We start from the raw sequence: 27,475 nt of genomic DNA, 5'->3' as shown, positions 1-27,475 counted from the left end.
ATCCATGCAAGTTTCCAGAGGCTAAGACAGGACAGAAGGTACCTTCTCCCTTCTGTCGCATGAAGTAATTGTGTGTGCATGCGCGCGGAAGTCTGGAGATCTGTACGCTACCACAATCCCCATGCCTGTGGGGGCTGGTAGGGTGGAATCACAGAATCTTAAAGGGTTGGAAAGGGACTCTGAGGGTCATCTAGTCCAACCCCCCTGTGATGCAGGCATCTCGTGACAGATGCCCCATCCAGGCAGGAAGCCCTACAGGAGGTGGCGCCAGAGCCACAGGCACACATTCCAATTCTGCCCCCATCCTGGCCAGGGCCCATTTCACAAGGGAAACACCGACAACGTCAAGGAAGTGCCATCCCTGGACCAGTTGGAGCAGCCTTTCTCAACCTGTGGGTCCCCAGATGTTGTTGAACTACAACTCCCTTCACCCCTAGCTAGCAAGGCCAGAGCTCAGGGATGATGGGAGTTGTAGTCCAACAACATCTGGGGACCCACAGGTTGAGAATCCTGAAAGGTGAGGGCAGACAGGTCTCGGTGGGGCACTGCCCCCTTTGCCCTGGGGGGGGGGGGGGGCTAGTCTTCACTGAGTATGCACGCATGTGGAGTGCAGGGAGGGGAGAAGAAAATGTAGAGGAGCAGCAGGAGTTTTTCACTCGTGGCTGTGAGGGACTGATCCAGCCAGCCAGGGGCTGGGAGAGGAGGAGGAGGAGGAGGAAAGAGGCGGGAGCAGGCAGGGAAGCCAAGCAGCAGCGACTGGGCTTTCCCAGTGCCGCTGCTGCCCTTGCGCCTTGCTCCACATTCGCTCGGGAAGAGCAGCAGCGCCCCGAGAAGCTCCTCAGCTCTTCGCTTGCGACTGAAACCATAACAAACTACCGAGGGCCCAATGGGAAGGACCCGAGAGCGGCAGGTTGCGAAAGAAACCGCGCGGCGACGTACCCGGCGCCGGCCCAGAAGGCAGCCTTGACCGACGGAGGGCGCCTCGGCTCGCCCCAGGGTTCCCCGCCCTCGCACCGCCTTCGGTGGGGGAAGGAGGCAGCCCACGCCCACGCCCACGCCGGCGGCTCTGGGGGCCGCCGCCGCCAAAAACGTCCGCCGTGCACCGTCCGGCTTGACGGGAAGGAGCCGGCGCCGGAGAGCGAGCGAGCGGGCGGGCGAGCGGCGTGGCGGGTGCCAGCCGGGCATGCGGGCAGGCTGCAACTGAGGCGCGCGCGCGCGGGCTGCTGTGGTGAGTGAGGGGCTTGCGCCCTGCCGTGAGGGGAGACGGGCAGGGAGTGGGGTAGGGAAGGGAAGGGTGACTGACACGCCTGCAATGTGGCTCCCTTCTCGGCGCCTTTTCCACTTGTGGAAGCGGGGTCCCCGTGGGAAGCTAGGAAGTGCCCGGGGATCCGGACTCGAGCGCCGCCGCCGCCTTCTTCTTCAAGCGCCTCTGGCTTCGCGCGGAGACCAAACTGTTGCTTCGCCCAGCAGCTTCCGCCGCGGTGCTGAGGCGCGCGCGCGCGGAGGAGGAGGAGGAGGGTGGACAACGTGCAAAGCAAGGAAAAAGAGTTTTCTCCGAGGAAGTGGGGAGCGACAGAACAGCGGGGATCGGGAACGCGGGACGCCTCTCTCCTCTCCGGAGTTTGGGCCACTGAAGGAGCAGCTTCCCTTCTTCTCCTAGCGATGCTAGCACAGTTGCAAAGCTAAGCAGGGTCCGGTGTGGCTCCAGGTTGGATGGGAGACCGTGCCTGAGATTCCTGCATGACTTAATGACCCTTGCTTGCACTCTCCCTCTGAGCATGAGTGTAACTAGGAGGGCAGGACACCCACCTGTTGCCCTCCTCTGTCTAGCATATTCGGAAGGAAATGTCTCAACGGCAGTTGTTTCAAATTACTTTCTTTGGAACCCAGAAAAATCTTATCAAAATCTTTCTACAATTTCTAAGTATTTTTATTTATTTACTTGATTTTTGTGGTGGTGGTGGGCAGCCACCCCCTGCCTTCCCTGACTATGCCCATGCCTCTGGGTGGTGCTGTTTAGGGGATTGGGCCCCATCACCCTGCCCCGACAGAGTGAGAAAGCACGAGTGAGGAGAAATGGTGGCTGCTCTTCCATGGAGTTCCTGGGGTCACCTTTCGCTCCCTCTAGGTGACCCAGCTAGAGCCAGGCTGCCTTTCAGCACTGCCTAAAGAGAGGAGGCAGAAGGTAGAGCAAAGATGGGAGCCTGTGGGCCCCAGCTCCCATTTTTCCTTACCATGGGCCATGCTGGCTGAGGCTGATGGGAGAAGTTTGATCTGAAGGGCCACAGGTTTCTTCACCTTTGAGGTAGAGCCTTCCAGCAGTGCCGGATTTAGGGTGGTGCCGGCGGTCCCCCCCCTCACAGGGCGCCGAGCCAAGGGGGCGCAAAATAATAACGTAACCTATTTGTCATATTGGGTGTGTGTGCCAAAATTTGTCCTTGCTCAGGTTGCCGTATTACCAAAATCCGCCCCTGCTTTCAGAGGGAGAGGGCAGGTGTGCAATTAGAGATGGGAGCAGCCGTGACCTGCCCTTGCCTTGTTAGCAAAGCTGGCAGGATTGCCAACAAGGGAAGAATGAACTTCTCATCACCAACACCACCAAGAAGAAGTGTGTTTAATTTAATGTATGGACTTCAGAGTAAGTGTATCATTGTAGCAGGCAATTGCCCATGTTCATACGCTCATGTATCTGGGCTACTAAATGCCTGTTTGTTGTTGTGACCAACTCTGATGCAGCCAAGCCAGGGGCAGTTGTTTGGGGGTTTTTTTTTGGTAATCCTCATCCACAATCCATTGAGCACCGCCATTTCGATTTTCCTCTGCAACGTGTTTGGTTCTGATGAAGCCATTCTGGCATAAGCTCTTACCTTTGCTTTATTCATCCAACCGCCTTGGGGCCAACGTAAAAGTGTTTTCTCCCCCCCCCCCCCCCCCCGTTTGCAGTTCCTGCATCCATCATTTGACTGCAATGCTAATCTGGCTAGAAATCACACACTCTTCTTCTTCTTCTTCTTCTTCTTCTTCTTCTTCTTCTTCTTCTTCTTCTTCATCCAGACAGTGAGTCGTTCCAGACGGTTGCTAATTTGAGGGTGGTATTCAACCACATACTGGCAAATTCAGTTTGTGCAATTAAAGTGAACGTGGTGCTCTTGCACAACAGAACTACAGTGGTACCTTGGGTTACATACGCTTCAGGTTACATACGCTTCAGGTTACAGACTCCGCTAACCCGGAAGTAGTACCTCGGGTTAAGAACTTTGCTTCAAGATGAGAACAGAAATCGTGCTCCAGTGGCGCAGCGGCAGCGGGAGGCTCCATTAGCTAAAGTGGTGCTTCAGGTTAAGAACTTTGCTTCAGGATGAGAACAGAAATCGTGCTGCGGCAGCGCGGCAGCAGCAGGAGGCCCCGTTAGCTATAGTGGTGCTTAAGGTTAAGAACAGTTTCAGGTTAAGAATGGACCTCCGGAACGAATTAAGTACTTAACCCGAGGTACCACTGTACTGGCAAATGCTCAATAAACAGCTGGTGTTGTATAACCTCCCTGCTAACTCTGTGCAAACCAATCAGAACGAATGTTCAATAGACAGGTTGTCTTAAGTTAGGGCTGCGGTGTTGCCTTTGTTTTTGTGCTGAGTGCCTTGTCCCAGTCGCCTTTTCAATCACTTTGTGATCGCTAGCCAGCTCACTACATGGGCAGGCAGTAGCACTGGAAAAGGCTGAATCCTTGGCTACTGGAGAGTGGAAAGAATTGCAATAAGGCTCCAACCCTGAGAGATAATATTACTAACAGGAGTGGAACTGCCTTCTTTCGGGATATATGTTTACAAGAGCGCCTGGACAGGCAGATATATTTAAACCAGGATCCAGTAATAATCCTGGGTGTCTTGTAAGGCTGAAACCTAATCATTCATTTGGGTGATTGCAGACTGGGATTCTGCTGGGGCTCTTCGGTGCATTGTTGGGCCGCAGATAAGATGCAAAGGGTTGGCTTCTTCCCTTATCTTGGACCTCCCTTGTGACAATCAGAGGGTGGCTCTTTAAGGAACAGTGTCCCTAAGGATGAGACTATTTTTGTCAGCCATGCAAAGTATTATACACTTAAGCAGCCGTGCTAACCTAACCTCTGTACCTATATTCATTTGGAAGTTGGCTAATGGTACATAACATAAAATAATAATTGTGACTACAACAACAATAATAACGCCAATGAATTCGCGGCAATCCTTTCCATTTACTGTTGAGCGGGAAGGCTAGCAAATAGACGTAATTGATTATAAGCCAGAGTTTGAAGTCACTGAGCCTTGTGGGCAAATGCCTATTGCGAGGCAAATCGATGCATGAAATAGAGTGGCACCAAGTGGAGATTAAATGCTCTAAGGTTCGCCACTGCTGAGGCCGATAACAGTGATGAATTCACTGTGTTATCAAATATAGCCAGGAGCTAAAGTCTCTCTCTCTCTCTCTCTCTCTCTCTCTCTCTCTCTGTGTGTGTGTGTGTGTGTTTTGATACTTGCATTGTGTCTACCCTCTAAACTGCTCTGGATTTGACAACTGTTCTGAGATTTTCTAAATTAAGGGTGGTGTGTAAATAACCTTAAAAAGTACTAAATAAAGTACATGCTTGTCTGAGAAATTTTTAGTAAAATTTCTGTAACACAATGTAACACAATACTTGCAGCCTGTGGTGGCTTTTCATCGTAAGTGTGTTACTGGGGATGGCTGGATGTTACTTCTTCACAGCATTAATTGCCCCTTCACTAAGGGTGGATCTACACATGGGGGGACGGGATACTATAAATAAGTCAGAAATTAATTTTTTATAACGAAAGGGGGAAAAACACTAAGGAAAATCGCAAAGAATGTTTTTTGCTCTCCAGCGCCATCCTGTGTTGCATGCTTATAATGCATTCAAAACACTGTTTTCTGACTAATGTAGCTGAGTCCTAAGTCTGAGGACCAAGCTAGATGTGATGGCAGTGGAACCGTTCGTTTAAACAGGGCTCTTTTTAAACAAAAAGGGGACAGAACTTGGCAGCATAATTAGCTGGCCTCAGGGATTGTGGACTTCATTCCTTGCCTACAGTCTATGTCTCAAGGTGTTCCTTTTCCTCATCCCAGCTGCGAATAAAGTGCTTGGAGAGAGAGCACAGTGAGGAGGCAGCCATTGGTTTGGGTCAGGATTCGGCATTCCTCACGCACATCATCCTTTTGCTGCTGAGCATATTCTTCCTGCCCTTTTTTTTCCTACATCAGGATTTGCACAATTTTCACAGAGCTGCAAGGGACCACAAGGACCATCTAGTCCAACCCCCTGCAATGAAAGGAATCTTTTGCCCAACATGGGGCTCAAGCTCACAACCTTGAGATTAAGAGTCTCGTGCTCTACTGACTGAGGTACCTGTAGATGATGGGCCAAATGCCGCCCCAAGTTCCCTCTGGCCAGATCTCCTCATAGTCCACATTCAAGCTGGAATACGCCCCGTACTATGGCAGTGATGCACGTTTGCATGTTTGCCGTGGTGCAAGATTGGCAGGCAGGTGGAAGTGTCAAGCTTTTGTGTCGCTTGATTGCAACGTCCTTTGCAAAGGTGGGAGTCAACCCCATCGTTCCACCCACCTTTGCTTCTGATCCCACCCACTTCACCTCTGGCCCTGCCAGCCGTTTGCTTCTGACGCTCAGAAGGTTATTTGTGAGAAAAAATGTGGTGCTTCAGCTGAAGAAGGGTCCCCACCCCTCTCCTGCTTCAAGAGGGCTTAAGAGAACAAGCCAACAGTGTAAACTTTTCCACTTTAAATTACATGCCCTTCATTCTTCCAGTGTAGTAAGAATAAGATTTTGCATACAGCAATCTGAACAAGAGTACTTCCGATACTGTTAATTTGTGTCAGAACAGTTGATGTTACAGGTAGGTAGCCATGTTGGTCTGCTGTAGTTGAAGCAAAATTAAAAAAAAAAAAATCCTTCCAGTAGCACCTTAGAGACGAACAGTTGATGTTATCTTTATTCTTGTTTATACTTACTGGGGCAGCAGAAAATTAGTCACACGTGTAAAAAATAGTTTCAACTGGTAGAAAAATTCTCCACCATGAGAAAGGACTCAGAATTGCTTTAATATGGCAGCCTTCCATGACATGTGACATTGGTCACATGCATGGCGTACATTTAAAGCACATGGCTACCCCCAGAGAATTATGGGAACTTTAGTTTACCCACACAGAGAGAGCTACAATTCCCAGCACCCTTGGCAAACTTCAGTTCCCAGGATACTTTGGTGGAAAGCCATGTGTGGTGTGGATATGCCCAGCCAACTCAAATGAAGTTTTTCTGTTATCTGCTCCATTGATATTGGACTTTTTATTTGTCTAACCTGTGATTTAGATTAAGATATTGTCTGAAAGCCAAAGCAACCACAACCTAGGAACATTCTGAATTAAAATTCTATACCACGTGTCACATTCTCCAATGAAATATTCTGGACATTATTCCCAACTCATTCCAGATACTTAATTATGCAATGTGTGAAATAGAGGAAAACATGCTTGATATAGTGCTTATGGCTTGATGGCTATTGATAGCAACATGGGTATTTCTATCTTTCCTCTCTTTATATAAGTTTTGGATGTGCACTGGAAAGCGAAACGAAAATATACCCTGTACCAGGCTGCAAATCCTAGATTTGTCTAGGTTGGACTCTTATTTTACTTTCAGTCCACTGTAATCAAGACATTTCAGGGACTTTGAAGGGGCCTGCTCGTGGCTTTACGAGATCAAAAATCACTTTGGCTCTTTTCCTGCTTTCAGAATGCAAACAACGTTTGCAGGCGTGGTTGGTGCAACTTTTGCACTGGCCCAAACATGCAGGCACAGACTCCTGTAATGAGGGCAGTGTAGATATAGGAATACCGGAGGGGCTGTGCCCCCGCCTACTCTGCTCATCAACTCCCCACCAGCCCCTCCAGAAGACACTTTTATTTGCTGTATTATCTGCCCAATCATCCCCACAGAGGCGGTGTGGTCACGCTGGGTGCCACACTGCAGAGGTGCCAAACAATGCTGCAGAACGGAGTGCAGGAGGGACAGCTGGGATTTGAACCTGTGACCATCTGCATGCAAAGCAAGATGCGCTACTATTGAGCTATGGCTCCTCAAAGTGTACATCGCAGTTTCTGAGCATGGAATGTCCCCTCTGGATCTTGGCAAATGTGCTTTTGCTGCCACAGGTCAATGAAGTTGCTCTTCTAAAATCTTGTATGCTTTTTTGGGGGGGGGGGGAGGAGGAAAGCTTCATTTGCATTGCGTTCCCAGTACCAATATCTTCGCAACTGATTCTGTATTGAATTGTCTAGACTAGAAGACAAAAGGCTGAGATACAGTGACTCTGCACAGCTGTGTATTGTTTTGTTGGCCGACATGTTGAAGTATCCAGTCATCCCGATCAAGGCTCAATCCAGTAATCTCTGCTGAATTCCAATCCTGCTCTCGGTATATACTGCCCGGGTGAAGAGCAAAGCTTAAGGGGGAAAGGATATGATGGTGACGAAAGGAGTTGGCACATACATATTTAGTAAATAGTATAGAGACCGGCTTTATAATGTCTTAAATGCTGAGATTATTTCCTCATTACAGGCTGAGATGCCAACTCTTTCTTTAGTCCTCAACTCTAGGAGTCTTTAAATGAAAGCTTTGTCATGACGTTTTTAGGTTAGATGCCATGTATAGACTTCCTAAACCGTAATTTCAGAAGATCTTAAATTATGAAAGCCTCCAGAGTCTAAATTTGTGGTAACTAGAGATGTACTGGGTGTCTGCCCTTAACAGGTTTTAGCATGGCTGCAATAGCTTTGAACTAGAGGAGTATGGTACAAAAATGGCCCACAATGTCTAACATTAGCATTGCATAATATTGTCTTTCCGTGTGTGGCTTGCCTCTGTTGACTTTTAATTATTTACTCATGCCTGGGAAGTAATAAAGTGATGATAAGACACACTTGTGGACTGCTTTTCACTTGGATTATCCAAAGGTATCTTCTGTACAATATATTTAAATAGTCGCAGTATTCAATAGACATTGTTACGATTGGCCAACACACCAATCAAACTAACTTGTCAGATGTTATGTGATCATGGTCAAATATTATCCAGTCTTTCAAACAGCTGATGATGCTTGAACAATTGAGGTTTTGCTTACTTGGCAGAAGTGCCTTTGAAAACCAGCTTTAAAAAAATGCTATTGCTTTCCATTATTTCTGTTTATAAATTTATTTTTCCTATTATTATTATTATTCCTCTTGGCACACTTTCATAAGTAGTTTTTTTTTTTTTGGAAATGTTAATAAATATTTCACAAAGTATCCCCCCCCCAACTCTATCTTTTTATAAATTATAGAATCAGAGAATTGTAGAGTTGGAAGGGACCCCAAGGGTCATCTAGTCCAAAGCCCAGCAATTCAGGAATCTCAGCTAAAGCATCCCTGACAGATGGCCATCCAATCTCTGTTTAAAAACCTCCAGGGAGGGAGAGTCCACAACCTCCCAAGAGAGACTGTTCCACTGTTGAACAGCTCTTCCCATCAGAAAGTTTTCCCACATGTTTAGTCACGATTCCTAGGTAAGATCCTCCCCCTATTGTGTGGGCAGGGTGGTCCCTCCCCCTACCTGGCCTGATCACCTTGGCAACGCCTCCCCAGGTGGGATTGGGCAACTGGTTGAGGTGGGCGGAGACCTCCAGGTATCCCACCTGGGGAAGGTGAAGCCAAGCCTGTGGTATTGGTGCTGCATAGGGTCCAGGGGGCTGCGCGCGACCACGCAAAGGGCGCCCCCCATTTATTGTCGGGAGCGGTCATTCTTGTAACTTGAAGCTGTTGCTTCAAGTCCAGCCCTCCAGAGCAGGAGAAAGCAAGCTTGTTCCTTCTTCTATGTGACCTTCCTTGAGATATTTGAATGTATGTATGTATGTATGGAATCCAGAAATGTTTTATGTCTTCATTTTTACCAGAAACCTTGTTTATTCCAGCGCAGGAAAGATATACTTATCTTTTTTTCTTCTTCTTAAAGAATAAGCCTGCATGTTCCAGTGTAAAAAAAAAAAAAAAAAAAAAGGGAGGGGAGCCATTAATTTTGTGAACCAGCACTCCATCAGAGAGATCCGGTTGCAAACCCTTTCCCTACAAATCAATTTGCGTTTTGCATTGTTACACTAAGTGAAAAGTTAATGATTCATTGATGTGTGTATAAGATGACCACATTATTTGTGCTTGAGGGTTTCCCACAGGCATCTGGTTGACCACTGTGAAAACAGGATGCTGTGCAAGAGGAGGCCCTTTGGCCTGATCCAGCAAGCACTTCTTTATGTGAAAGGAACATTATCAAACCCCAATCAAAACGTTTGTCTTCATATTTCACATTTATGTTGTTTTCTTGGCGTTCTTGGTAGCTCCTCTAGCTCCATGCAGCTGCTTCTTCCGAGTTACCTATTGACTTAAAAGGTGTGATCGCACCCAGTGGCAGAGGAACCCTTTCCGGCAGCCAGGGTGGGACACCGAGGGATGGGGCGAACCACCTGGCGGCGCACGTGTGACGTCCGTATGGACTGCGCATGCGCGGCAACCCATACAGACGTCACTCGAGCGGCGCCCATACTAACTGTGTGTGCGCCCTCGGCTGCTCTACAGCTGGAGGGGGGCAGCTGGCCATCTTGTCAACCCCCCTCCAGAGTGGTGCCCAGGGCGGACCACCCCCTCCGCTCCCCTTCGTACGCCCATGATCGCACCCATGAGCGTGGCCATGTTGCTGAGAATGCAAGAACACTGATCCTCATAGCTGCTTCCCATCTCCCAATTTTCATCTTGGGAAGGCTCCTTATCAAGTCAGGGGGTGCAATTCAACATTGCACTTGTTCCATCTGTGCAAGCAGTTCGGCTTGCCAGACAGAATGACACACCCACCCACCCTGCAAAGCCGTTTGCAGGGGATGTGGGTGGTATAAAGCACTACTGTGCAAGATGAGCACCTTTCTAGAGAGGATATCATTATCCATTGTGCACTTCAGGACTTGAAACGCATGTGGGGTGGTGAGACCCACACCTTCAGCTGAAATCCTGGTCGGTGGCTCTGTGAGAATACAGCAGAAGCAAAGCAGAAAGTTGAGTACACAGTGTCTGTAAAGAACAGGCAGCATGTTCTTTTCCCTGTAAATAACAATGCAGGCAAGGTGTTTCTGCCATGGGAAAGTCCTGGTGAGGCATTATCTACAGAATTACCCAGAGTCCTGAAAACTAGACGGGACAGGGATTGCTTATACCCTCCTCTGCAAATAACGTAAGTTCCACCTGACCTTAAAGGCTGTGCACTCAAACACACCTCTGGAAAAAGTACCGTAACATGCCCACCAATATCAGACCCTCCAAGTGTCCCTCGTTTTCAGGGGCAGTCCTGGATTTACAGCAGCCATCCCAGTTTCTGATTTGATCCCGGAATGTTCCGCTTTTCTTTAGGACTTCCCTAATATCATTGGAGAAATGTTGGAGGGTATGGAGTTATGTGACCCCCCCCCCCGAACCAAGGAGATAAGTAACTGTACAATCTTTAGAAGACGTCTGAAGGCAGCCCTGTATAGGAAAGTCAAGCGAGGGTATATAAAAGTGTTTTGGGGGCAGAATCTCTACTAGCTATATTTGCCTATATTCGCCATGTTTGTGTAGGCTTCACTACTCTGTTTCACTCAGCCCTTTAATTCAAGGGAAGCTAGTATGGTGCCTGCCAGATGTTTTGGTCTACAGCTGCTACAATCCCTGATCATTGCCCATGTTGAGTGGGGCTGATGGGGAGCCATAGTCTCACATCTGGAAGGCAGCATGTTGGCTCCCCTTTGCTTCAACTGCTGGTCCATTTGCAGGACAAGGCATCGGACTTCCCATACCCCAACACATATAAATAAGAGACAAATGAGGCTGGTTTTTTGGGTAAAAACAGGCCACAACATTATTGAATACAGATGAAAGAGGTTTGGCTTGGGCATGGGGCAATCTGAATACTTCTGGCCCGCCAGCCAGAAGTGATGCGAGGTCAATCCAGGAGGGGGTTCCTAAGACTTACATCAAATAGGGTGACCCCCACAGGGACCGCCTTCTGGGGGAGTGTCTTCAGCCCCAGCCCCCTGGGCATGTGGACACGACCACTCTCCCTGGATCCCTTTAATGGGATACCCTAGCATTTGGAGGGGCAGGCGGGGACTGAAACCTCCCCTCCATCCAAAACAAGGGATTGCCCCAATGCTCGACTGCCAGAGGTGAGCGGACTTGGTAAAACAAGTGTGCTGCTTTGAGAAACAAGCACACAGGTCTGAATATGACGACAGCAGCCTATCTCCCTGAAATCCCAAATAAGGCTTTGGCCAAAATGCAAAGGACTGCTGCTAGTGAACCGAAGATGCTCCGAAGCGGATGAGCAGAGTGTGTGGTGAGAGAAGGAGGGGTAAAGTGAGATGAAATTAAGGGGTGGCAGAGATTTTTCGTGGAATCCCGCAATGAAACAAATGAGCCCGTCCTTTTCCAACCTTGCGATTCTTCCTTGGGTAAGGAGGAGCTCCAATGGATCACAGTCATGGAGGTCCAGTGCTCTTCCTCAACAAGAAAGGTTCTGGCTCAGAGGAGCCCCAAAAGCCAGCAGCTAGTCTTTGATTCAGTTGTTCTGAGGCCCAGAAAAAGGGCCAAAATGTTTGTGTGGACTGACCCAGGGAAGGTTAACAGCACACATGTGATTCTTGACATGGTTGCTGGAGGCCTCCTTCCTCTGTTCATTTACCTTGGGCAAGGCTTTATAATTGGGTTGCTCAATCGAGCAAGGTAGATCAATCAAGCAAAGCATCCTCTCTCTTTATAGGGCTTCGTATCCCAAGGCGACTCCCGCCCTCTCTGTCTGGCCCTCAGGACTCTCCCCAGACCACACCACTTCTCCTGAAGCCATGTCCCTCAGCAGTCTTGCTTCACAGCCTCCTTGAGTGTGTTTTTTGCCTGACTGGAATGTGCCCTTGAACTCTGATGATATCTTTTGCTTGCCTAGATGAAGGGTGGGAGGTCTGTGTAGAAACCAGCATATGATACAAAGGTAACTTGTAAATTTGTTGCCTCTGGCTCTGCACAAAAGCTTGTCCAGAAACAAAACAAAAAAATATTGCAGTCCTCTGGCTGACACACCATTGGCTACTGCATTCCTTCCTCTTCCTTTAAGTCTTCAAACTCTGAAGTTACCTCACAGGGAACCTGATTCTTCATGCGCTTGCCAACACACTGTTGACAGGAACAAGAAGAGGACAGGATCAGACTGGTAGGGAATGAGCAACACTAGTGCTATTTGAGTAGCTATAGCAACTAGGGAGGAAAATTGTGAGTTCTATGGTTCGCAAGTGATAGAGGGATAAGGAGAGGCCTTGGTTGCATAAATTGTGGCAGGTCTGCTGCTCTTCCCAAAAGTAATGGCCTACCTGAATCAAAGGTGACGGCTTCCAGCTTAGCAAAGCATTCCAATCTCGCACCTTTCACCGCTGTGTACCAGAAGGGATTTCAGCAGGTTTACCTGGCATTATATGCTACATCTGCTGAAATGCCACTTCCTATACCTGGGGTGGACAGAAGGTAGGGTGGTAGATCTTTGGATGATTTGAAGTTGACCATCAAGGATGCTAAACTCCCAGTATTTAACAATGACAACAACAAAATGCCCCTGTCCCTCCACATTACAGTGCTGAAATGAAGGAAGCGGAAGCAAAGGTTACCAGGATTGGATTGTTGTGTGGAAGAGCTGCAAGGTCCATTCAGTTCTGGGATTTAGAACTATTTCCTGGTCGCAAAGTTCTTTAATTCTAAGTGGACATCTTTTGTACTTGGCTCCAGTTAGATCTTGGGGTTCAGTGGGGGGCGGTGAAATGAAGTTGGTTCTTACAAACTGAAGGCTGCTCTCACCTCTCTTCCACACAGCTGTTAGAAGTGCGAGAGCTCTGTTAATTTTTTTCAACCAACCACCCATGCGCTCTGCAGTATAAACTGGGAGGAATGGAGAACCTGGGTTCTGTGTCACAATTAGCACACAGTATGCACATTTTAAGTTAGAAATGGCGAGTGATGCCTACTTAACTGACTCTTGTGTGCACAAATAAAGCTAGCAACCTAGGAGAGTGAAAATTATTACCTAGCATATAAATTACCGTATAGAGAATATATGCAAATATATATAACAAACACAACTCCTAGTGAAACAGAACTTACTTTTAAGGTTGCGGCAGAATTGCCACTCCTAATCTCTTAAACATTTGATTGATTGATTGATTGATTGATTGCCCTGAAGGGTTTCCAAATGTTTCCCCTGAGGCTTGGGGGTTCTTAAAGAACGGGGCAGGACTCCTTAGTAAAACTAGGAAAGGCTCAATGTGATTGCTCATCACATCAAATATATGTGCCTGATATTGTGACCAATACAGTGGGATAGAAATGTAATAAATTTAGTAAATTCCATGTGATTAAATCCATGGACGGGACATTTGGGACATTTAATTACATAAATAAGCCATTTGTAAAGGCATTTATATATTTAATTTATGCTCTGGGTTTTTTATTTTTTTATATATATTAACGGGCACTCAGAATGTCTTGCTATAAAGTGACAAAGAGTATCTGATTCGTTTGGAAGAGTGTTGAATGTGCTTGGATCTGGAGTCTGACACGTGGCTTGCTTGTGGCGTGCAGGAACTCTTAAAATGGGGCATGTCCACATAAGGACTCTACCTAAAAACATCAAGGTTTTGAAACTGGAGTAAAAGGCATAAATGTGCACATAAATGGATTTAGCTTGCCTGCTTCGCGTAACCTGTGTAGTTGCATGATTTGACTTTTGAAGGTGAGAAATATTTGTTTGGGACAGCTTCCTTATCCATGGCAATTGCAAGATGGCACCACTCCTATCCTCCATTTTTTTTAACCTTCCTTTCTTTTTCTCTCCCCCTTAGGATGCCATACTCTAATCCAGGATGAATGAATGTCACTATGATAAACGCATGGACTTCTTCTATAACATGAGTAACACAGCCACAGCAGATGAGTGGACGGGGACAACTCTCGTCATTGTCTTATGTTTTGGGGCCTTCTTTTGCCTCTTCATTTTCATCTCCAATTCACTGGTCATAGCCGCTGTGGTCAAAAACAAGAAGTTCCACTTCCCTTTCTACTACCTGCTAGCCAACCTAGCAGCTGCGGACTTCTTTGCAGGCATCGCTTATGTATTCTTGATGTTCAACACCGGCCCAGTCTCCAAAACGCTAACTGTTAACAGGTGGTTTTTGCGACAGGGACTTCTGGACACTAGCCTGACGGCTTCTCTGGCCAACTTGCTAGTCATTGCCGTTGAGCGCCACCTGTCTGTTGTTCGGATGAGGGTCCACAGCAACCTCACAAAGAAGAGGGTCACCTTTTTCATTTTGTTGATCTGGGCCATAGCTATTTTCATGGGCGCAGTGCCCACCTTGGGCTGGAACTGCCTGTGTGACATCTCAACCTGCTCTTCGCTGGCTCCTATTTATAGCAGGAGTTACTTGATATTTTGGACCGTCTCCAACCTGGGGGTTTTCTTCATCATGGTGGTGGTGTACATAAGAATCTACATGTACGTCCAGAGGAAAACAAATGTTTTATCTCCGCACACAAGTGGATCCATCAGCCGCAGGAGGACTCCAATGAAACTTATGAAGACAGTCATGGCGGTCTTAGGTAAGAGGATGTGGAGGGCAGATGTGCTTGTGTTGTATCATCATCATTCAGTTTGAGAAGGATGGTAGATCTTGGTTGAGCCACCTGTGGTTACATTTCCAGTGATTAGGGCCCACTTTGTCCTTATTGTAGGATAGGGGTTCTGGGATGTTGGGATGGAAACTCACCATCTGTCTTCAGCTGCAAGAGGGTGTTATTACCCCATGCCTCATCCTTTCTCTTGGATCTATGTTCATGGTGCCATGGGAGGCCTACACAGCCATTGACCTGATTATTGGCCTTGGGCTGCTTATGAATCATAACCAGCTTTAGTTTACAAAGTGGGTAAACAGAGCCATTTAAACTGCAGATGGAGGATGTATCTACCTGCAAGCTTCTTGCATTCCCAGCATGCTGAAAAATTATAAATGTGAGGTATGGTAACAACACCCTCCCTTCTTCAAATGCAATATCTTAGGAGGTGGCTTGTACATATCTCCTCCTTTAGGGTTTCTGACATTCATGCTGATAGCTTGACTTCACACCCAACCCTACTATTCTGCTCTAGGGTTTGTGGTAGTCATGCACAGGGATGGACAGATCTGTCAATTTTGGCTCTCTCGGTTCCTCGTTTTTCCAGTTTTAAATTCGGTTCTCCCCATTTCTGCAGCCAAAAATAAAATCACCAGGAAAATTCACTAGCATTTTAGTGTAAATTCATAAACACATTTTTACCTGCAGTTTTGACTACTTCTTTGCAATCATTTTCTCCTAATACAATGCATCATTTGCGTGTTTTTTTTCTTTTATTAATATTGTATGTTCATTTTATGCACACTTTCCTCTAATATATGCATTCTAGTCAGCATTTGTTTAGTGAACTGCATCACAAAATTTGTAGAAGTTGTGTTTTGGTTCTCATATTGTTTCATAAAGTGTGAATTTGATAGCTTTAACTACAAGCTGAATTGAATTTTAATCCCATCCCTAGGTCATGCACAGGTGGTGGATACACTGATGGGAAACCTAAGAACTAGGAATAGAAGCAATATGTCTGATTGCATTAATTGGCACCAACAGCTTTGCAACAAAGAGCAAAAGATCCCAAGAGGAAGCCCAAAGTCTCACAAACTATATGAAGCTTGTTAGTATACTTGGTAGTAGTACAAGAAAAAAAAATAGGTTGGAATCAGGCTTTAACCTAAATATATGGTCATCTGAGATGAGTTGGAATTGCCTCCAGGCACATCAACTCTTGAAAACTTGGGGGGGGGGGTAGGGAAAGAGAAGCTAGTTCACTCTTTCTGTCAGGCTAATAATAATAGTAATAATAATAAATTTCTTACACACCCTTCACTCTAACGTCCTGGCCATAAATGATGTGGCTGGGCTGATGCCCTGGTTTTTAAAAATAAATAAACCAACCAATCTGTGGGCTTGTTAACTTTTGTTCACTGCGTCCCAAAATATTGAGATGGGTTCAATCTACTCCATAGATTGGCCCTTTAACCCTTTTTTGTGGTTATCCTTTCAGCTACAGCTTTAGGAAGGCTATAGGATGGGTATGATTTGAGTAAAATGGGGATGGGAGTTGGGTGTGTGTGGAACTTGGGGGTTTCATTAAGTGCCTTTTACCACAATTCAGCCACAGTATTAAGAGGAAGGTTTGGTCCCTTCCAACTTGAAATGCAGTCCTTTTATAAGTAAGGCCAGTCTAGAATCTCTCTGGTGGTTTATTGGCACTGTGATAGATCTTAACTTCCCCTGTTTATAAAGCTTATCACCTTCTACCCATTCCCTCTCCCCAGAGCTCATTCTCCTCACAATCATTATATTGCTCTGTCCCTAGTGCCCAGGTTCTGAAAACCTGCTGAGATGGAGCCTCTATTCTAATTACTGGCAGGTGAACCCTCTCCCATGATTGGAAGACTCCGAATACAGCTTCCTTCCCTGATGTAGTACCTTCTTGTTTATCTTGGGCTACAACTTCCTGTTGTCCTTGGCCATGCTAGCTAAGGGGCTGATGGGAGCTGCAAGCCAGAACATCTGGAGGGCACCACGTTGAAGGCTGGGGAAGGCTGTTTTACAGAACGCCTTTATATCCAAACCAAATCTAGTATTGAATTTTCATTCTCACCTGCTTGGGCATCTACAGTGTGCAGTGCAAATATTATAACAGTCAAGGAATGCTAAGTGAGATGAGGTGACCCTGAGCATCTTGCCGTGGCTGTTATTCATGTTGCAATTGCCTGTCAGGCACCGAATAGCTTCTTTCATAACCATGCCATGTCCTTTTCACAGGAGGTAACAAAAGAAAGCATTGCTCTGGCTTGGGGGAGACCGCTACTGACCCTATTGTAACATTGCAAGATATCTGTAACATGGAGGACAGCCTCTCTTTTCATAGTCCGAATGCTTCGACCATTTATCTACTGAATGCCAGGCCCAAGGACTCCGCTGCTTAGGTCTGGCATCAGAATTTCTCAAGGAGGCCTTGTTTTCTCGTAGTGCAACACAAAGTATGTGTGGGAAAGGCGGAGGGGGACGGGGACCCAGCTATGAGATCTAAACAAATACATTGTGGTTGACATAGTGAATTCAAAGTAGGGATTGTCTTCTACAATACAGCTGTCCCATTGTGAGGCACGTTTGTTTTTCCACTGGGTCAATGCAGCTGATTTTAGTAGATACAAAATAATAGCTTTGGGTAGAGCAGTTCCTCCCTCCCCCAACTTGGGGCTCCAGCTGCTTTTGGACTACAATTCCCATCGTCCTTGACCACTGGCTCTGCTAGCTAGGGATGATGGGTTGGGAGTTTTAGTCCAAAAACAGCTGGAGATCTATGTTTGGGAAACACTGGGGTAGATGGACATAGCAAGCTGCCTTATACTGATTCAGGCCATTGGCCCATCTAGTTCAGTACTGTGTACTCTGGCTGGCAGCAGCTCTTCATGGTTTCAGATGGGGTTCATCCCAGCCCTACCTGGAGATGTCAGGGATTGAACCTGGGACCTGTTGTATGCAAAGCACACTTACCATTTTACCACTGAGCTATGGCCCTACCCCATATAGTCTTATATTATTGACTATTACCATTGGTAGGAGGCAACACAATCTGTTTGCTTAAAACCATGATGTGCATTCTGGGAGGTTAGAAATCCTCCCACGCCTCTCTCTTTTCTTCCCTGGGTGGTTTACATTTCCTCTCCTTCTTTTCCCTGCCTGTTTGGACATGCTGGGAGACAGGTTACAGGACACCAGAACCAACACAGTCCCAGCAAAAGCTTTGCTCTCTTATTCGTCAAATCTTACGCATCTATAGCATCAAGATGTGTTTTGAGCCATGGTTTGTTCAGGCTTCTTAGCCCCATAATTATTCTTCAGGAATGCCGAAGTCACAGTAAAAAGCAACAGCACCTTTCTCTTACTGCTGAGTAATCCACAATAAATGACCACACTTCTGATATCAAAGAAAGACTTTCTAAAGTTAGAGGGTGTGGGAATTTCTTTTTAGTGACTTTTAACTATACTACTACAATAAGCAGGTTACAAATGGAAGAAGGGCTTTATGGTTTGGTTGTGTGTATGTACCTAGATAATTGTATTTTGGGGGCTTTGTGGTTTGTTTGTTCATGTGTGTGCGTTTGTGCGCGTGCATGTGCACAGATGCATTGCGCCTCCCATCTCCTGATGGCTGGAACATGTCCACTGTGAGGGGCATATCTTCAACCCCCTCAGTGCAGTACTTCCTCATACAGATATGAGGGTACGTCATCCATTCACTTATAAGGGAGAGGACAAAGAAGTACAGTGGTACCTTGGTCTACGAACTTAATTTGGTCTGGAAGTCCGTTCTTAACCCAAAACATGCTTAAACCGAGGCGCGCTTTCCCTACAGGGGCTGGTGCCCTTCCACCGTACGGCTTCCAAGGCAACGTTCGCTAGCCGGAACACCTACTTCCAGTTTTGCGGAGTTCGTTGCCCAAATAGTTCATTAACAGGGCTGTTCATAGACCGAGGTACCACTGTACACCTAGTGGGGAGTGGGGTACTATCTTGGGTCAATATCAAACTTGCCGTTGGTGATTCTGGTTCCTAGAGTTCTGGCCAGCTTTTGCTATATCTTGGCTGTGACCTTGATTGCGCCCTTTTGACTTTGTCAGTGGAGAATCCTTGCTTAGAGCTAACTTCTCTCTGCATAGCCTGAGGCCTTCTGATGCCATTTCAGATTGTGGTGCCCCTCCAGATCCTATTAAGACTGCTACCCCTGTGCTACAGTGAGGCATAACCTTTAAAAATTAGTTTTTAAATACAGAGAAGATGCAACCCTAAATACCTACCGTAAGCTTTTGAACTCTATATATCTACGACCCACACACACAAAACTATTGCACTTTTTACCAGCAGCATGGCAGGCTGAAATTTAAGAAGCGAATACTGTTTTCCTGGCCTGAATACACAGTGATAATGAGAACTTCAGTTGCTTAATTTCTGCAGTCATTACAGGGGCAAAGAGTCTTGCCAGGGAAAGGGGGCTTCAACCCTAATTCTGAAAACTTGTAGCAGCAATTGGTTTTTATTACTTAGTTTTTAAAGATACCTGAGCAGGAAAGCAAGTAGAACGAATACCCAATAAGCCTTCCTCAAATAAGTACTGCTAACAAGAATTGCAATTGCCTCTGGATGAAAGGTTCCCAGTGCACATATTTGCACTGATTCAAGTATGTTTTGCTGCCTTTCAGTGGAAAAGCAGAGCCCGCTGGTGCAAACCGCTTGTAAAATAATGCACTGCTGTGACTTTACCCAGCTCATACCGAAATGGATGGCAACGCTCTCCATAAATTTTGGCAGGGCCAGATAAGGGCTTAGTTTCGCAGTAAGCTATAGCCTATTAATTTGCTCAGGAGAGCAGCATTTTCACTCCAGTCAGACGTCATGCCAGTTGCTTTTCAGATGTTTCTGATTCCTTCTCCTATTATGTTGGGAGATTAGAATCTAGCTGGGTTTCTTTAAATGACAGTTTCCACTCTCTGGAAACTACGTATTTTAGTCACAATGCCTTCAATTTATTTTGAGTGCCTTCCTTTTTTATCTGAAACGGTTTTCTGGTTGTCAGCCGTTGAAGATGTTTAGACTTGTAGCCTGTGTGAGAATTCATTTCATCTTTCCATTTCCTAGAAAGCAGACCAGAAATGGTTCTGCATTATTCCCAGTCTGCCTGCTTCTTTCTGTTCCAACGTGATACCAACATCTAGATTACAAGAACCCTTTCTAGGCTGCCTTTTTTCAGCACCCTGTTTTCCAGAGCAGCCAACCTGATCCATAAATAAGGGCTAGCTGACCCTCTTATTCTGCTGCTCTCCAGCAGCTGGCATTCAGAGCCATGATGCCTCTCATCTTGTTTTACAGCCACCAATAGTTGTATCCTCCTCCCCTACAAAAAACTTTCCAATTTGATAGTCCTCATTCAGTACATCTTTTTTTATTTTTTAAATGCTTTTTAATAAATTTTCAGAAACAAAGTCAAATAAAACATAAACTCTTACATTCAACATTTTAGTATTTTCTTATTTACCCTGCGCTTTGTTGCGCTTGGACTTCTTTCCTTCCCTGCTTCGGCTTTCACAAATTAACGTCCACTCTTACAGATTCTTATTTACACTCCATCCACATCACAAGATTTATTAACCCTGCTACAGTTTTTAAGCTTCTACAATTATTCCGTATATACACAACAAATTTACTCCACTCCCCTTCAAACTTTGTTACTTTTTGGTATCTAATCTTATAAGTCATTTTCGCCAACTCAACATATTCAAACATTTTAGTCTGCCACTCTATTAAAGTTGGAATCTCCTGGGTTTTCCATTTCTGGGCCACGAGAATCTTAGCAGCGGTTGTGGCATACATAAATAACTTACAATCCTCTTTTCTTACTTCATCTCCTATTATCCCTAGCAAGAAAGCCTCTGGTTTCTTGGGAATGTGTATTTAAACAGTTTTTTCATTTCATTATATATCATATGCCATTTCCCCCCCCATTTTTTCGCATGTCCACCACATGTGGAAAAGTTCACCATCCTTTAATTTACACTTCCTCATTCAGTACATCTTGTGGCAGTGAGCTCCTTGGCTTAGCTGTGCTGAGTGGGAAGAGGCACTTCCTGTGTCCTGGCCCACATCTCCACTTTTCAGGTTTACTGGTTGACCCCGTGTCCCAGAATTACGAGAAAAAGAAGAAAAACTCTTATCCGGTCATTGTCTTATTATTGTGATTGACTAGCAAATATTTCCACCGAGTCAATTTTATCATGTGCTCTCATATCTTTGGATAATGATAGCTGTCTTCTTGGGAGGCTTACCCAATTGAGAGGTGGAGAAATTTAGATAACGTTAGACAGAAATTACTTGCTGTGGTTGCCAGTTCCATTGACCTACGTGTGCAATGTCTGTGTTACTCTGACCCTTGGACAGATAGGGGAGAGCTCTATCTTCGACCCTTTTGTTCTTCTTCTTGCTCCTTTCCCCTCGTGATTCCCCGCTCCCACTTGAGTTTCCCTTAAGAACACAGCATGGATCCCAACCCACAATTCCATAGTCCCCGGCTTTTTGTTTGTCCTTGACGTGATCAGATCCAGATTTAGCAGAAAATGATCCAGATAACTGCTTGTCAATTCAAGTATCCACTCAACAGATGCTTCATTGCGTTTTATGGTTGTGTTGTTCCCTCCTTTTCCCTCTGAAATGAAGCCTAAAGTAGTTAATAAGTACAATTAATCAATTGCACAAGTAATCTATGAATAGAGGCACAGTGGTCCAATGTGCACATAATGCCAAGCCATGGTTTAGTGCACAAGCCTTTGCAAACCTAGGTGATACTTTGGGCTCAAGCACTCTCCTCTTGTGTACCCCCTGCAGTCAGGAGGCAGAATAAATCAGTATTCAGTTGCACTTTAAGCAATCCAGGTGATCAGGAATTCACTGTGCTTTCAGTTTCATTCCTTGCCATGTGAACTAGGAATCGTGGTTTAAAAGGCGCACTCGTCAATTTTAAAACAAGCCAACTTCAAACAATGGGTTGATACGAGGCTGGCTTGTTTAACAAGTAGGTGTTTTAAGTGGCGGCTGGATCGTGATATAAAAGGTAAAGGTAAAGGTACCCCTGCCCGTACGGGCCAGTCTTGACAGACTCTGGGGTTGTGCGCCCATCTCACTCAAGAGGCCAGGGGCCAGCGCTGTCCGGAGACACTTCCGGGTCACGTGGCCAGCGTGACATCGCTGCTCTGGCGAGCCAGAGCCGCACACGGAAACGCCGTTTACCTTCCCGCTGGTAAGCGGTCCCTATTTAGCTACTTGCACCCAGAGGTGCTTTCGAACTGCTAGGTTGGCAGGCGCTGGGACCGAGCAGCGGGAGCGCACCCCGCCGCAGGGATTCGAACCGCCGACCTTTCGATCGGCAAGTCCTAGGCGCTGAGGCTTTAACCCACAGCGCCACCTGTGTCCCTGGATCGTGATATAGAGGTTTATAAAATAAAATATTTTCTTCCTTTCTTATAATAGTAGAACTCAGGATCACCTAATCCATTGACTATAGGTTTGCAGGCAAGAAAATAAAGTGTATCTTCACGCAATGTGCTGTTGTCTCATGAAATTCACTACTCTTCCATACTCTTCTAGACTCTCAAAAGTTTGTGAGCATGCTCAGACCTTGTTGAGCTACACACCCATGGTGGAAAGCTCTATTTAGCCAGTGCAGCTACAGTCGTATCTTGGTTTTCAAACAGCTTAGTTCTCGAATGTTTTGGCTCCCGAACGCTGCAAACCTGGAAGTGAGTGTTCCGGTTTGCGATGTATTTTTGGAAGCCTAACGTGTGACGGGGCTTCTGTGGCTTTCAAAGCCTTGCTTTGGTTTCCAAATGTTTTGGAAGTCAAACGGACCTCCAGAACGAATTCCACTCGACTTCCAAGGTATGATTGTAAATGGAAATGTCACCTATGGTAGGAATTCACAACTAAGGATGAATAGGAGGTCATGTTGAGCTTTCAGCGGTCTCCTGTTGGCTGCTCTTAAAAACACAGGACAGGACTGGATGGATCTTTCATCCGATCTAGTAGGACAGTGTTTTCCCCCCATGGTCTAGATGCTTCACTGCATGTAGCTTGCGCAGAAGCATTGCAGTGAAAAATGCAAAGCAGCCTTTTGAAAGGAAAGGAGGTGACATTCCAGGCAAGTCCACACATGACCTTGGTTTTTGCTAAGCTGAAGAGTGATCGGCAGTCTGTCCTAACATGCTTATATTTGAGCAGAAATGATGCTTGCAGAAACCAAAAAGCAAATAAAAGGTCTCTCTCTTCGTATAAATTCGTATCGCTTACGTCTATATAGCTTACACTGACATTTTTTGTATTGTGCAAATGAAGTGAGTAGCTGTTTCAAAAGTGATTGAGATGTACTTCGCCTTGGACTTGTCCTGTACGTGGAATGCAGGGAGGGACAGGGCAGAGCCACACCATACAGTTGAAGTACATTTAAAACACCTCAAACCCCCCCCCCAAATCCTGTAGTTTTCACCACAGTTCCCAGTACCCATGTCAAACTTACAGTTCCCAGGGTTCTTTGAGGAACGGCATGTGCTTTGAATTTACGGCATTGATCTGCCCACAGTTAGGTCTCACCGCCATATGCATTTCTTACAATGCCTGCAACACTGATAGGGGAATTGAAATAAAGCTGCCCATTTCAAGGTGACTGCGGGATTGGGATTTGAACTCTTGTCCCCGTTCAGATTCGGTTTCCATTGCCCTACATTTGCATGGTTTGTAGGCGGGGAAACAGAGCGCTGGCATAACTTGCTGGAATATTTCTTTGCCGGCTTTAGGGGAGAAGGGAAAAGGCTTCCTAAAATGTAAGCTTTTGACTTTGATTTTTTTAAACAACAACAACAACACATAAATGGGTAGCACTTCCTCTGTGCGTCTTCTGCAGCCTGCCTTTTGTGCAGAGCTGTAATTTTCCTATTTTTGTAAACTAGGCAGCAATTGTGGCTTGAGCTAAGCACATGCTGGTTTGTGCATTAGCTCTGGCCTCCCTCCCTCCTTCCCTTTCTCTCTCTTTTTGCACTAAGAAGCATGGAATGACAAACCGGCAATGCCGGCACCAGAGATGAAAGAGCGATACAATTAGCCTGTTCCATAAATATTAATTGAGTTTGTCTGTTTTACTGTGTGGTTTTAGTCTCCCTGATTTGTTAGTTGCTCTGGGAACCCAGCAGGGTTGATGTACGAAATATAAATTTATGAAATAAAAGAAATGCAGTGCTTGCGTGTGGTGGTTCATAGATTCTGACCAGCGTCACCAACCTGCATGCCTGGCTGGTCTGCACATTGTTCCGGGAGGTGTTTCGAGACAGGAGATAAATATTGCAAACCGGTTGTTGCACTATCACAAATGGGCGACGAACCACAGTTTTTCTCAACTTATTGCAAGAAAGAAATTTGACTTGGTTTGCATTTGAAGGTGAGCTTCCCAAATTTGCACTTTTTGAAACAATGCTCAAATTGAAACACAGCCATCCTTCAAAATCCAAATTTCTCTGAATTTTGCAACGTGGTTTTCCATGCATATACCAGGGTTGCTGAGGTCGGGGAGAAGGATGAACCAGTATTTGTCTTGAGCAGCAGCTGCCTCCTCCAGTGATGGCTGCGAAGGAAGCACCCCATGGCCTCTTCCTGGCCACAGCTGCCAGCTTCCTCCCTTGGGCAGCTTGAAGCAACTGCTGGAGAGCAGGCAACGAGGAGTAGAGGCTGCCATCGCCAGCAAGGCCCAGTCCCGCTTAATGTGCTGGCTCTGAGGGGCAGGCAGAGGGTAGGGCTGCCCTGGGCAGGAAGAAAGGAGGAGTAGAGCAGAGTCTCTTTTCTTCTTTTAATGCTTTGTATGTCCATGTCTAATCTTGCTCCTTTCTAAAATTTATGTACAGTGGTACCTCGGGTTAAATATGCTTCAGGTTACAGACGCTTCAGGTTACAGACTCCGCTATCCCAGAAATAGTGCCTCGGGTTAAGAACTTTGCTTCAGGATGAGAACAGAAATCGTGCTGTGGCACGGCAGCAGCGGGAGGCCTCATTAGCTAAAGTGGTACTTCAGGTTAAGAACAGTTTCAGGTTAAGAACGGACCTCTGGAACAAATTAAGCACTTAACCTGAGGTACCACTGTATTGATACGTGTTTTTCGTTTTGTAAATCTACCAAAGAATAAAATAAAATCTGGATTAAGTGGGTTTCTCAAGACAGTGGAGGGTGGGTGTTCTGTGTCCCATTGGTGTAGTGGTGCTCTGCGGCAGGGGCAGGTCTGTGTGGCAAAAAATGGGAGGTTGAGGGGGGTCAGTTGAGGGGCGAGTGAGAAATGCTCCTGTTTTCATCTGAGGAATACTGAAGGCTATGTAGTCCTCTTTGTCTTGTCCTAACCTCAAATACTTAATGCAGCACAATACAAACAAACAAACAAACAAATCCAAACAAATTGAAACAAACAAACACATCCATTCTCTCTCTCTCTGCTTCCTTCTCTCTCTGATAGGTGCCTTTGTTGTGTGCTGGACTCCCGGCCTCGTCGTCCTTCTTCTCGATGGCTTGAACTGCACTCGTTGTGAGGTACAGAATGTGAAGCGGTGGTTCCTCCTCCTGGCCCTTCTGAACTCTCTCATGAACCCCATCATTTACTCGTACAAAGACGACGAGATGTCGAGCACGATGAGGCGCATGATCTGCTGCTCTTTTGAGGAGAGGCCGGAGCGCCGGTCTTCGCGGATCCCCTCCACGGTGCTCAACAGGAGTATGGACACCTCTAGTCAATACTTAGAAAATGGCATCACCCAAGGGACGATCAGTGGCAAAGGAAACACCTGAGTCACACTCTCTCGTTCTTCCTCCTTAAGAAGTGGACTGTGGCTTGTGCGGCGGATGCAAACGGACCAAGCACTGAACCAGCCGAGTTCATAATCCTGAAACAGCAGAAGTACATACTCTGTGTGCCAGGAAACCCAAACCCCAGTGTGGCCTGACATCATTGTAAATAATTATTGGATGGGGGGGGGGATATGCTGGAAGGGATGGAGAAGAATAGAAGGAGCGGACTTATTCTGCAGTGTGTGTTTTTAAGTTGGAAAACCTGTACAACCGGCATTGTGGAGTCCTCATTCTTCAGAGGCCTAGTTACCAATGTGTGTGGCATATACCACTACAGACTGCTGAGATGAGGCTGGTTCTCACATCTAAATCCGTATCTATCTATATCTATTATCTATCCATCTATCATCTCCACATAGAGAACTAGGATATCAGGGAGAAGAGTTGTAAACTAGCTTTCTGATTCATGTTTTAATTCTCACCGTGGAAATATTTTTGTTTTATTTTATTTTAGTTGTTGTATGGAGGGCTATTCAATACTGTGAGATCCAGACCAAAGTTGGAGCCTGTCCCTACGCATGTTTACATTGGAGTATGTGTCATTTTGCTCAGTGGGGGGGGGGGGTTTGCTTCCAAATGATATGCATTGCTTCCGATTGCAGCCCTAAAGCCCTCTTGAACTCAGTGGGACTTGCTCCCGAGTAACCATATATCGGACTGGGCTCTTCAGTCTCCTGTGTGGTACGGTGTTTGTGCTCCTCCAGTAAACATTTTTCTTTTTCATGGCGTAACAGGGTTGCAAAACCAAAACAGCTCTTCTTCATGTTTATCTGGTGCCCCTGCCCCATCCCAGTAAATGTAATGATTTCTGAGCATCCTGACTTTCCTTCCAAGCTGTGATTATGGGGTGGGGGAGTTCAGGAGATTTCTGCAATAAACTAATTGCACGTAAAGGCAGCCAATCTCCCAATAACATATTATTCCGTGCATATGCAACATTTGTGACTTGTTTGTAGGGAGAGAACTGTTTGCTCTTAAAGAAACAAGCCAAATAATCACTGTCTGTTTCAGTTGAAGGTGGGGCAATGAGCGGTATTTTTAAGCCTCTGGTCTTACCTTTCAGCTGTCACAAGTTCAGGCCTGAGTTGCTAGCACAAAAGATGCTGGAAGTCTGGTTATTAAATTTGAGTTTCTGAAAAGTCCCGGCTTAAAAAAAAAAAAAAGGATTTAGACTATTGTGTGGTGAAAGTTAGACCTGTATAACAGAGACATAATATATGTGCACTTTGTGATTTATGGATTGAATCCTTTCAAGTTAGTGAGGGAAAAACTTCTTGCAACGGCATGGGATCATACTTTTTGTTATTTCAAAGTATTTTTTTATGTGCATAGATTAATTTTCACACTGTACTTTTTAAGTGGTTTTATCTCCTGTGGACTGTGTGTGAGATCAGTGGTATACTTCAGGCGATGGTCCAGAACTGTAAATAAATGCAATGCTTTATATCTGAGTTTGGGTACCTCATTGTTTGGGGGACCATCTTCAGACACTGGGATTTTTCTAGAAGCAATACAGACACCTTTCCCTCTAAATGCTGCCAGAAAACAGGACCAGAATTTGCCGCCTACCTTGGCGAGAGAAATACCACTTCTTATTAGCATGTGCATTTAATCAAATTCATGAATGTTTAAAATTATGCATCTCCTAGGATTGCAAAATAATATGTCAAATGAGAGAAAACTGCACTTTCTCTTCTTGCATGCTCCCTGCATGAAAACAAAAATAAACAAAGTTCCAGGCCTACTTAGGTCTGGCTTAATAGCATGCCTAAA

At 45.8% G+C, this 27,475-nt stretch overlaps 1 protein-coding gene across 2 annotated transcripts; it reads left to right on the top strand.

Annotated features, from left to right (window-relative positions):
* The first annotated feature begins 698 nt into the window (after positions 1 to 698).
* On the top strand, positions 699 to 27,475 carry LPAR3 (lysophosphatidic acid receptor 3). 2 transcript variants are annotated; one of them, XM_083743524.1, is made up of 3 exons: positions 699 to 1,228; positions 14,001 to 14,757; positions 25,314 to 27,475. In XM_083743524.1, the coding sequence occupies exons 2-3, from the start codon at positions 14,022 to 14,024 to the stop codon at positions 25,640 to 25,642; spliced, it is 1,065 nt and encodes a 354-aa protein (XP_083599650.1). In that variant the 5' UTR covers positions 699 to 1,228; positions 14,001 to 14,021; the 3' UTR covers positions 25,643 to 27,475. The 2 variants fall into 2 exon arrangements, with proteins under 2 accessions (XP_083599650.1, XP_083599651.1); XM_083743525.1 differs by lacking the exon at positions 699 to 1,228 and adding an exon at positions 12,070 to 12,106.

Source organism: Podarcis gaigeae (assembly GCF_964106915.1).
Source record: "Podarcis gaigeae genome assembly, chromosome: 6".
Taxonomy (NCBI): Eukaryota; Metazoa; Chordata; class Lepidosauria; order Squamata; family Lacertidae; genus Podarcis; species Podarcis gaigeae.
Note: the sequence above shows the minus strand (reverse complement) of the source record. Positions and strands in the feature narration are given on the sequence as shown.

Coding starts and splice junctions, on each gene's coding strand:
- LPAR3 (XM_083743524.1), top strand. CDS start 14,022: ATGAATGAATGTCACTATGATAAACGCATGGACTTCTTCTATAACATG. Junction 14,758..25,313: donor GACAGTCATGGCGGTCTTAG/GTAAGAGGATGT, acceptor TCTCTCTGATAG/GTGCCTTTGTTGTGTGCTGG.